Raw genomic sequence first — 11,656 nt, 5'->3', positions numbered from 1 at the left:
GAAGATGCATTTTTTGAGATGTCTTTCTCTATAACATATGTCCCTATTTATACCACCATGGATTCATTCTAGACCACACAAAATTGTCGATAAAATCACAGCCCTACAAAATTGTCGGCAAAATCTGATCGTTAAAAAAAATTTGACTCTATACACTACCAAAAATTTCACCTTTCAACTAAATTTCTGGTATAGAATGGTAAATTTTGAAATTTCTGAAATATTTATAACATACCAAAATTCTAAATGAACTACCGAAAATTTTATTGATACCAAAAATTTTCATTATGGTACTGAAATTTTGTTTATAAGGAGTATTTTTGGTATTGAAAAAAAAAAGAAATGCTAACAAGTGTCATTAGGGCACTCTTTAAGTAATTAAAGTAGTAAATTTTTTTAAAAATACGTGTATTTAATGTATTGAAAATGCATTAGAAATTGAAATATTAATTTTTATAAAAAAAATATTTTTTTTGTTTTAATATGCTTAAAGAATGTCCTGAAAAAATTAATGAGTGCTAGTGTGGCATCTTGAATTCTCATAGTAGATAAACAAATAATTTAAGAATATAATCAATTCAAGTCCATAATATAAACAATTCAAAAAAAAAAAAAGTCCATAATATAAACAATCAATTCAATTCGAGAATATAATTTTCAAATTCTTTAGAAAGTACTAGGCCCAAGGAAAGCCCAGCAGAAGGATCAAATTTTTTGAACATGGTCACTCGTTCATTTAATGATATATTATTAAGTAAATGATAAATAATTAACTACACTGATTAACTATACTATATTGATACCACATGTAGAAAATACCTATAATCACCAAGAACAAAAAAACTATATTTATAAATTCTTGATAATAGTACAACTTCCATGAATGAATCAATAAGAGAACAACAACAATGATTTCAATTTCAACCAAACAGCCAGAAAATCAATAACCAAAGTGTTTAAACTTGCAACATTTCATCGACAACATCATCAACCAAAGAATCAAAAATCTGATCCACAACTTCTTCACCAAATTCAAAAGCATCAACCTCATAATCCAACCACTTCCCATATTGGCTACTCATATCCTTGTCCACAAGTTCATCCACCATTGAATCTCTCATCCCTCTCAACCCCAAAATCTCCTTGTACACATCTTTTGCCAACCAATCTTTCCTCACCATTTCAAACCCTTTAGTCCACATTCTGTATCCTCCTCCTACATAACTCCTGCATCTCAAATCCAAACATTCACTCACAATATCGAATATAACCTTCCTTTCTATCCTCGATTCATCGTCGCTCTTGTAACCTCCCTTTCGGCTTTCCAACTGATTGAACAAATGAGAGTTCACAACCTCGCGTGATCGGCCGAGGGAAAAATCTATATACATCAACTCAACATTGCATAGTATCTCTTTCACATATTCTAGCTCCCATGTACTTGATGATCTTCCAAACTTCATCGAAAATGTATCCGCGTGCTTCTTTATCATAGTCCTGGTTGAGGTTGAAGAAGCTGAATCAGATAACTCTGCATCGGATTCACTAGGATAGAATTTCCTCGAAAAGTTAAAGCCATGGATCTCCTGAGCTTGATTAGATGAAAACATCTTGCTTCCTGAAAGTATAGACATAATATTTACCACTCGTGTATGGTTATATTAAATAACCAAAAAAATTGGTCATATTTCAAGAATAATAACTACCTTCGGTACTAGTAACGTCCATGCTCATCGAGGATTCACAACTTTCGATTGAAAAAGACGGTTCAAGAACTGAAACAGGACTTGGTTGTCGGCAATTGGATGACAGTGTTTCCATCTCATCACCCTGCAAACATCTTTGAGTTAGAGCAGGACATTTGCATAAACGAAAGTGCTAATTGTTTTTCGTTGAACCAATTGTAACATATATAACTACAGAGATAGTAACTTATATAAAAATTAGGCAACAAAAAGATTAAAAGAATGCGACATACCCATGATTTATGTTGTTTCAATGATGATTCTGGATGATTGGTGAAGGATGTGTTAGAGCCACGGCCACTGCTTAGACTGTCCGAAAATGACATATCTTGGTCTTTCTTCAGCTGCAATTTTGGATTGAGGTTTACTATATTAAAGTTTGTTGCTTGATCATTTGACATTGGTGCAGAATTGGAAATTTGCCTCACTTTAGAAACATCACTGGAAGATGAGTTTTCAACTCCACTTGTCAATTCCCTCAATTTCTGTTCCAAAAGTATTCCTAAGGCATCACCACCAATTACATTATATCCTATTGGAGACCTCGAACTGTCTGCGTCGAGCAACACTCTTTTAATGCGTTGATCCAATGAAAGATCATGAGTATTCTTTCCACTTTGTCGAGGTGTCTCGAAACCTGGATTGCTGCTCCTTGTTAATGGTGTGGTAAATGTGAAGGAAATTACATCCATGTCTTTCTTTTTCACTTCTTCAGGCTTAACAGGCTTTGGAGTTTTGTCGATGAACAAATTATCCACAACTCTATCATTCCAGTCCTTGTCTGTAGTCCTTTTCTTTCTAGGAAAATTGTTTGTGCGGGTGTATAGAATTTCGTTTTCACTATCCGTCACTTCCACAGCTGACTTTTTCAATCCGGTTTTAGATTTTGCGGTGGATTTACCATTAGAACTTCTATGCCGTCCGTAAGAAGAATCTCCAGCCGTAACTTTTCTACCTTGTGAGTTGGAAACCAATGGCTTAGATGGTAATGATTTGTCGTTCATATCCATTGAATGGTTCTGTTTCAGATTATTCTGCCTGAGAATATTAGAAGAGTTCTGGCCAGAAGATTTCCTATGCAAATTTTTCGGAGCATTTGCCTTAGGTGGCTGATTTGATTTCGTGTCGAGATGCTCTTTTTGGTTTATCAAACTTCTGCCACCGGTAGAACTCAAGCCTTCCCTTCTTTGAACATTCACCTTTGCTTGGATTGCAAGCGAAACAGATTTCCCCTTATTCTTCAAAGAAGATTCTTCTTCTGCATGTGTAGGAGACTTAACTGATGTTTCGGCAGTTCCATCCCAGCTTCTGTGTAAAGAAGCCGATTTCCCCTTATTCTTCAAAGAAGAATCTTCTTCAGCGTGAGTAGGAGACTTAACGGACGTTTCCGCAGTTCTATCCCAGCTTCTGTTCAAAGAAGCAGATTTCCCCTTATTCTTCAAAGAAGAATCTTCTGCATATGTAGGAGACTTGACGGACGTTTCCGCAGTTCCATTCCAGCTTCTGTTCAAAGATTGTCCCTTTAAATACTTCGCAGCATTCAACTCGACTGATGATGATGACCTTTGCGAAGGTTCTGAAACCCTGCTTGTTCTTTGAGAAATGTCTCTTCTTTCTTTTAGCTCTCGAGTCCTAAAAGCTACGGAAGATGTCCCAATTAGAGGTCCTTTTTGCGAAGAATCTAACTTATCTCTAAGATCTTTTACCCTCAGTGAGACTGTTGATGATGCCATATGTGCTTTAGCCTTCGCTTGGGAGGATCCAGGTTCGATAATTCTCGCAGCAGCCTCCATTATATAAGCAGCATTGTTGGACGAAACAAAGCCAGGATTCTTAATAGGAGACAAAAGTTTATGGTGTGTAACAGGAATCGATTTAGCTGATTTCGGAGGTAATACTTCTTTCTGGAACTTCTCAATTGGCCTAATAATTGTCCTCTGAGGCGGAGCCTCCATTATACCAGACCCCTTCAAGATTCTCAATTCCTCGTGATTTTTCCCAAGGAACTGAGAATCATCTTGAAGGGATCTGGTATCAAAATATGGAGAAGCGTAGGGATCAGAGAAACCGGAAGTAGGCAAAGAATCCAATCCCATAAGCCTCGCAACTACATTTGGAGCTCTTGTTCCAGATGTTTCATCACTTGTAACAGATGAAGCATAACTATGATCACAACTTCCTCTAACAAATTCCCCTACGCCATTTTCGTCTTCATCCACCTAGAAGAATTTAAGCAAGTAATTAGAAAGTTTCACAACAAAAACTGAAGATAATTAGCAATAATTAGCAAGTAATTAGCAGTTGAAACTGAAGATAACCAGATAGGAATGTCTCATAGCCCCATTGTGGTTGGATTTTCTTTCCTGTTTCAAAGACTCTACAAAATGATGAAGAAAAATTCAGCAACAACAAAAGATAAAACAAACTAAACAATAATACAATTGACAAGAGATGTACCTGGTAAATCTGACTTGGATGCAAATAATTTCTTGCGCGATTTCGAGGTCCAATCAAATAAGTGGAAAAAACTACCTCCACCTCTAGTCCCTTCTTTCTCAACTCCCATTTTTTTAAGCAGAACTCAGTAAACCACAAACTGATGCAACATAAACCAAGAAAATCAACTCAATACAATTAACAAAAGTTTGCTTAACTACTGAGAAAAACCTAAGATCCACCCCTTACAATCTTCACTTAAATCTCCTTTGAGAGAACCAATTAAGCAACAATAGAGTCTCACATTCCAAATCAATAGCAAATACACACAGCCCTTGATTCCACTAATCAAGTACACAAATCTAAAGCTCCATAGCATAAATTTAAGCTGAAATCAAACATGTTGTAATCCTAATTACAAGAGTAAGCTAACTAAACTACAATGTTGAGGATCAAGCAAAGGTTTTATTCATCAACCAAACAACTAATGAATAAAAAAACCAAAAAAAATTCAAACTTCAACCTAATCAGAACACTAAAAATAACACAGGTGATAGCAATGTAGCACCAATAAAGTGGAAAGTGAAAACGAAATTCAAAAAATGAAGAAGCAAACGGAAAGAACCCATTAAAGGAAAAGAAGAAAAGATTCAAACTTTAACATTAGAGTGAAGACTTACGTTGAAAGAATGAGATGGGTCAGCTAGTTATTCATTTGAGTATGGTGAAAGAGAAGTATATAGCACCCACCAAAAAAACATTGTTTTATGTTGTTTTCTTTTCAGAACAAAAGAAAGACAATTGAATTGAGGTTGTTTGAAGTTGAAGAGAAAAAAACTGAATCAAATTTTGGGGAATAGAGAGAGATAGACAACCGTTTGAAAGATTAATAAATGGAGAGAGAGAGAGAGAGAAAAATAAAATAGAGAAATAATAATAATAATAATCTATAATAATTGAAAAAACGCTTTTATTTGAAAATATATAGGTTTGTTTGGATTATAAAATTGGGAAGAGTTTACAACGTCTCTCTAGAGAGGGATAGGAATTCAAATTCCAAACAGAGAAAAGTGTGGTCCGAAGGAGCTTCATAACGTCACTTCTTTCCTTGTATTTGGTTGGCTATTTGGCCAATTGGTCTGTGACACGTGTAATGTCCTTTCGAGTTCCTCATCATTCAAATAAGGTAGTAGACTTTTGTTTTTCCAATTTCTTTCTTTATTTAAATACTTTTAATTACTAATTTATTCTTCTTTTACCTAATGACATTAATGGTAAAGAAAGATGAATGATATTTTTGTATAAATATGAAATATGAAAAATTAATTTTTTATTTTAGTTTATTAAATTTTATAATAAAATTCTTTTTTATAATTAGGTTTAGTTGCAATTTTGGTTCCTCTATTTTTTTTTATTATTATTTGGGTTTAAATCCTCCTATTTTAAAATCTGAAATTTTAGTGATTTTATTCTAGTTTTTTTGAGGATTTTGATCCCGCTACAAATTTGAAGGCAATTTTTGATGACAATGAGCTTACATTGATGACATGTTCAACATAAATTTTAAATAAAAATAGTTTTTTTGAATAGTTCAGTGTTGAACTAACACTAATACGTCATCAATGTGAGTTTTGCCTTCGAATTTGCAGGGGACTAAAATTTTTAAAAAAGAAAAATAGAGAAATTAAAATTTTAGATTTTAAAATGGAGGGATTAAAATCCATAAAAATAATAATAATAGGACTAAAATTATGATTAAGACTTATAATCAATAATTCATTTTAATGTTTGATTTGAATTAATAAAATTTAATATAATCTTTCAATCAATCTAAATAATTCTAATTAAAAAAATTAGCTCAAAATTTCATTTGGTAATGAAATAGATGATAGCGTATAAGGTTATATTAGATAAATTATTTTTTTATAATTGAATAATAAGAGTATGAGGGTACTCAAACCAAAGTATAAAAAAAAACAACAAAACAAAGCAACCACAATCTAACAAACATAGATCAAAAGAATCGATAATCCACACATTCCAATACTTTCCCTCTAATGTTAATAGTTAACCATGTTGGACGATAGACTATAATTTAGACGGGGTGAATAGATCGCAAATGAAATTTTCTTACAAAAATTATAATTTATAAATGTTTTTACTATGGCGTGCGAAAACCATCCCGGAATGACAATCATCTATTCCGATCTATTATCAGAAAGACCGGATATGCGTTAACCGGTCGAACGAGTGCGTAAGATGAAAATGATAACCAATATGTTTTCAGCAATTTGTGTTTGAAAATAAATCATACAGTAGTAACTTATTTCCAATGAATTAACACACAAAAACGACTTAAGCAATTAGTCGAGCACTTTGTGTGCGATCAATTCAAACCAGATTTTTCTTTGAATTTTGTTGATATGAGAAACTAATTACAATCACATAGATTGTAATCAACTCAACAACATTGTTTGAAGTATTGGACAAGGAAAAATTTATATGTATCAATCATACAATCTATGATTTAATAATTTACGCGTAAACGTAAAAGAGAGATAGAGAGAGACACATAAGGATTTTTTTAGGCAAGTGTAGTTTTACAAAGAGAAAAGTAGCAATCTGTTATACCCCAAAATTTGCCCGCATCTTTTTTCAAGAAAACTCCAATCTGAAAATTAAGAGTCTCATATAATCATGGATTTTTATTTCAACAAATATCCTGACATATGAAATACTTAGTTTTTAGAATTTTTCTTATACAGTAATTTGGCTCGCAGTTGAATTTATTCTTACGCAAACGCCAAATACTGTTTATTACTTCACACATGCTATTTATTTATTTACAGATAAATAGTACTGACACAATTGGTACAGAGTTAAATCTTTTTTTGCAGGCGCAGAATCAGGAAACTCAGACTGTACTGGTAACAGTAAATAATAGTTATTTATTATGTCTGTGTTTTTTAACAAGTCATGTAAATAAACTTTCATTTTTCACATAAAACAAAAACAAAAACAACAAAAAAGAAAACTAACTTTGACTGTTGATTTTTCACTCTAACTGCTACGTCAATACCTGAACAGTCAGTTGACAGCCAAACTGTTGGCAATACAATTCTCAGTGTTTTGTACCATCAATCAAATCAATCTTTCACAATTCAAAATTCCAAGATTTTTGTTCTAGAAGTCTTCTGAATATCACGCGATTAGCAGAGATTCAACACTGCACAAAAATCAGGTACGCTTAACTGTCTCCTACATAAACAGTCCCTGACTAGGGTTTTCTTGTTTTTACAGGAGAAACAAGCTTTTGAGACCTCAAATGGATTTCATGCACATCCATATATCTCAAAGTACCATCATACAAATTTTCAAACTTCAATTCACTCAGACGCACCGTCAGCAGCTCAAACAGTCAACAGACGACCCGTTTGACCAAAAAAGTCAACAGACAGTCAAAAATGAAATTTTTTGTCAAAGTCCATATTTTGTCAAAGGATTCATCATTTTATCATTGGATGATCATAATTCATCAAGGAAAGATCAAAAATCAACAAAACTCCAAGATTCAAAATTAGGGTTTTTGCCTGAAAAGTCAACTCAACTTTGACTGATCATAACTCTCTCATCCTTCATCCAAAAAATTCAAACCAAAGCTCATTTTTAAGGAAATTCAATTATCTTTCAAATGCAATTGATCCCATGGTCATTGCATTCACCATTTGAAAAATATGACCAAAGACATTACAGGTCATTTTCAAAGTCAACAAAAAGACACTTTTTTCAAAAGGACACACAAGGAGCATCAAAAATCATTTTGACATGAGACCAAAGACATTGGTTAGAGGACTCTTTGAGGTTTCCAAAAAGTGCAAGATCTCCTTCATATGACAAAAATTGAGGGATTTACACCTTGTTGAAGTTGGCTAAATTTTGGGAAAATGCATGAAATCAACATTGCTCAAAAATGTATTTTTTCCAAATGGGGCCAAGTTTTCATGATTCAAACATCATTTCCATAATATTATGGGCCTCCCACGACCAAGACAAGGCCCATACCATTTTTATCCATTTTTGGCATAATTTTATCTTATTTTAAGATTAAATTAAAAGGAAAAATGAATGGATAATGGTTAGCTTACAATCTAAGCATGACTCACCCAAGGAATCTCTAATTTTCTGCAGAGAATTGAAGAGCAAGGCAAGAGCATTGAAGAGAAGAAGACTTGGTCAACAATTCAAAGGTTTTTAATATAAAAAAATCAAGAATTCCACAAAGGCAACTAAAGGCTTCTTAGCTTCAATTCTAAGCACTTCAATGCCTATATATAGGCTACAATACTTCAGCAATGAAGAGAGAACGAATTCAGAATCAAACTCTTGCTTGTAATACATTTGTAACCTCCTAAAATATTCAAAGAATTTTGAAATTCGAATTCTAAGTTTAAGTTAGTTTCAATACAAAATAAACACTCAAACACGTTCCTTGAACTTCACTGAACCTATCCAGATCATTTGCAAGCTTTGAAACTCATTGAATCAAACACTACAGGTCACGATTTGTCCAAACTAAAACTGACTTGTATCTCATAACACAAGCATATCTAGCACGATGTAGACATATATTTGAACTTGGTGTGGTGTGTAGATCATTTCTGGAACTTTAATTGAGTTTTAGACGCTTACACACGAAGTTACCATTCTAGGGTTCATAATCTCAAAATTAGGGCTTTCTGAAATAGGCAAAATTAGAGGATCTAAGTGGTACCATTGAGTTCGTATGGATCAGACGAGTTGAATGGATAGGTCGCGCCAAATTTATTTTTACGTTTGACCCTATTCGCTATTTTGCAAGTTTAAGCATCATGTATTATAGCGCTTTTTTACAAAAGCGCTGTTATAAGTGTTGTCTGGAGGTTGAAGACGAAGACGTGTCTTCCCCCCATTGGTTCAGACGCGCGCGTGTTTTTTTTGAATTTGACTCTGATTCTGTGCTTTGCAGGTGTAACTTTTACCACGTGCCTCAATGTCTGGACCATCTGATCTCATTTAATGAACCATCCAACGCCTCAGAATGAATCCTCATACCATGGACTCTCAGATTAATCACACATGATCATGTATCCTTTTATTTTCTATTTTATTTTAATTTTCTTTGCAAAATTAATTAAAAATAGTTTTAAAAATCCAAAAAATACACAAAAAATATTTTTAGACTTCTAAAATAATATATTATTTTCTGAAATAAAAATATTTTATTTTTCTTCAAAATTTCAATATTTTGCATAATTAATTAGTATATATTTATATATTTGCTTTTTAATTATTCTAACCAATCAAAAAATCATAAAAAAAATTGTTCTTTATATAAAATATTGTTTATATATTATAAACTAATTTTGTACATATTTTGAATAATTTTCTCTCTAAGTTTTAATTATTTGTATAATTATTTGCATAATTATGTTTTAATTAGCTTAATCAATTTCAAATCAATTTCAAAAATTCCAAAAAAATTAGTTTTGTTTTAAAATTAATTGACAAATATTTTGTACATATTTTAAACTTAATTTCTAGGTTTAAATCTATTTTCATCTTTTTTCTTCATTTTAATTTAATTAATCATGCATTAATTATAATTAAAATCAATCATAAAAAATCCAAAAATATGTCTTTTATTTTTCTTGCAATTTAAATTCCTAGATAAATGTATAGGATGTTAAAATCATGTAAATAGGCTTAGTTTACATTTCCTGCACAATCGATGTAATAGCGTAGATTTACTTTCCGCACTTTACATTTCCGCATTTTAATTTCCAGCAAATATAAACTGCGTGTATGTCAAAGATAAAATTGAACCGTTAGATCACTAACTTCAAAGATAAAATATCTGAATCCAATCACAATCACACTTGCACCTCTTAAGGTAATCCCTTCTCATTCTTTTCAAAATCAAAAGTCAAAATTCTACTGTTTCGAGTACAAAATCGAACCTTTTGTTTGTATCCGGTGAAAGCATAGATTTTTAAAGGAAATAGGATAAAGACCTTACAACTCAGGGTAGACCTCCTAGTTTGCTTGCTCAAATCAAAACAAACAAAATTCTCATACACTGTTGTTTTTCAAAACAAAACTTTCCAAAAAGACAATATTTTGTATACATCCAAACACGGATCATTACAAAGTTAACGTTCTTTTCAAAACATCTTTCGAAAGATAAACAAGCATTTTGTATACATCCGCACAAGGATCATTACAAATTCAATTTACAAAAGTATTTGAAACCACATATGAGCATTCTAAAGCAATTGAAAAGTGATCGAAAAACAAGTGAGCTAAGCAAACTTAAGAGCCCATGGATAACCATGGATACAAAGGGTGCTAACACCTTCCCTTTGTATAACCTACCCCCTTACCCAGAATTTCTTAAAGGTCTTTTTCTGTTTCTTTTATAAACCTTTCCTTAATTGGATAAAATAAAAGGTCGGTGGCGACTCTGTGAATTTTCAAAAAATGCGAAAGCATAAGCGATAAAAAAGAGTCAGTTCACGTATCTCTCCCGCTCAGAGGTATGGCCCGAAAAAACGGAGGCCCACAGAACTGGCGACTCTGCTGGGGAGATACTTTCAAAAACAAAATGTTTTCAAAAGGGGTTACCTTAAGAGAATAGATTACTTCGATGTTTTCAATTGTTTGACTTGATTGCTCTATTTTTCAAAGGTTTGTATGGGTATTTTGCTTGTGTGAAAGATTCTAACCCGAATCTCGAGATACCTTAAGTATATGACAATAGACCAAGGAAACTGTACGGCATGTACCGATACGGTTGATCTGGTAGTCATCATTAGTGCGATACTTTGGTTTATACTGATGTCCCTTGAAAACGATCAAGGAGTATATTAGGCTTCCGAAATGTCATTAAACACTAATTTGTCTTAGAACCTTTTTAGTTGAACTTGACTTATGGCCTATTAAGTGGCTAGCTTTGAAATTGATCGAAGTTAGTTATCCTCGAGGAATATTTTGATCGGCCGCTCGAGCGCCGTATTGAGATGTTACTTCCAAGGATCATAGAACCCGAATACTATTCTAGGACAGGTTTTAACCAACTCAACTTCAGTGGGGAGGGTATCACCTATTAGCTTCATGCAAGCCTTTAAACCTAAGGCTATTGTTTGATTTGTTTTTGTGTGCCACATGTTTGCATCATAAGCATATCATTTTCTCACAAAACACTTCAAGGATCAAAGAGTTTACCTTTGTTTTTGCAGGTAATGGCTCCCGCCACTCGAGATTACATCCGAATCAACATCTCAACGGTACCATCTGAACTAAAAGATTTAGTGTCAGAATTCCCCAGGAATGTTCAATTCACCGAAAGGCATGGTCACCTACTCCATTTGGTTACCTCAAAATTTGAAGAAGACATGATACGGGTCCTGTTCCAGTTCTTTGACCCTGAACATCATTGC

At 33.0% G+C, this 11,656-nt stretch overlaps 1 protein-coding gene across 1 annotated transcript; it reads right to left on the bottom strand.

The window, feature by feature from the left end:
• Positions 1-822: 822 nt before the first annotated feature.
• Positions 823-5,064, bottom strand: LOC131595259 (uncharacterized). The gene is made up of 6 exons (XM_058867564.1): positions 4,862-5,064; positions 4,203-4,341; positions 4,064-4,122; positions 1,979-3,964; positions 1,707-1,830; positions 823-1,618 (listed from the first exon to the last, which is right to left on the bottom strand). The coding sequence occupies exons 2-6, from the start codon at positions 4,309-4,311 to the stop codon at positions 957-959; spliced, it is 2,940 nt and encodes a 979-aa protein (XP_058723547.1). The 5' UTR covers positions 4,312-4,341; positions 4,862-5,064; the 3' UTR covers positions 823-956.
• Between the last annotated feature and the right edge of the window lie 6,592 nt (positions 5,065-11,656).

The sequence above is a fragment of the Vicia villosa genome, linkage group LG4, assembly GCF_029867415.1.
Source record: "Vicia villosa cultivar HV-30 ecotype Madison, WI linkage group LG4, Vvil1.0, whole genome shotgun sequence".
Lineage (NCBI taxonomy): Eukaryota > Viridiplantae > Streptophyta > Magnoliopsida > Fabales > Fabaceae > Vicia > Vicia villosa.
This window is presented reverse-complemented; position numbering and strand designations above follow the sequence as displayed.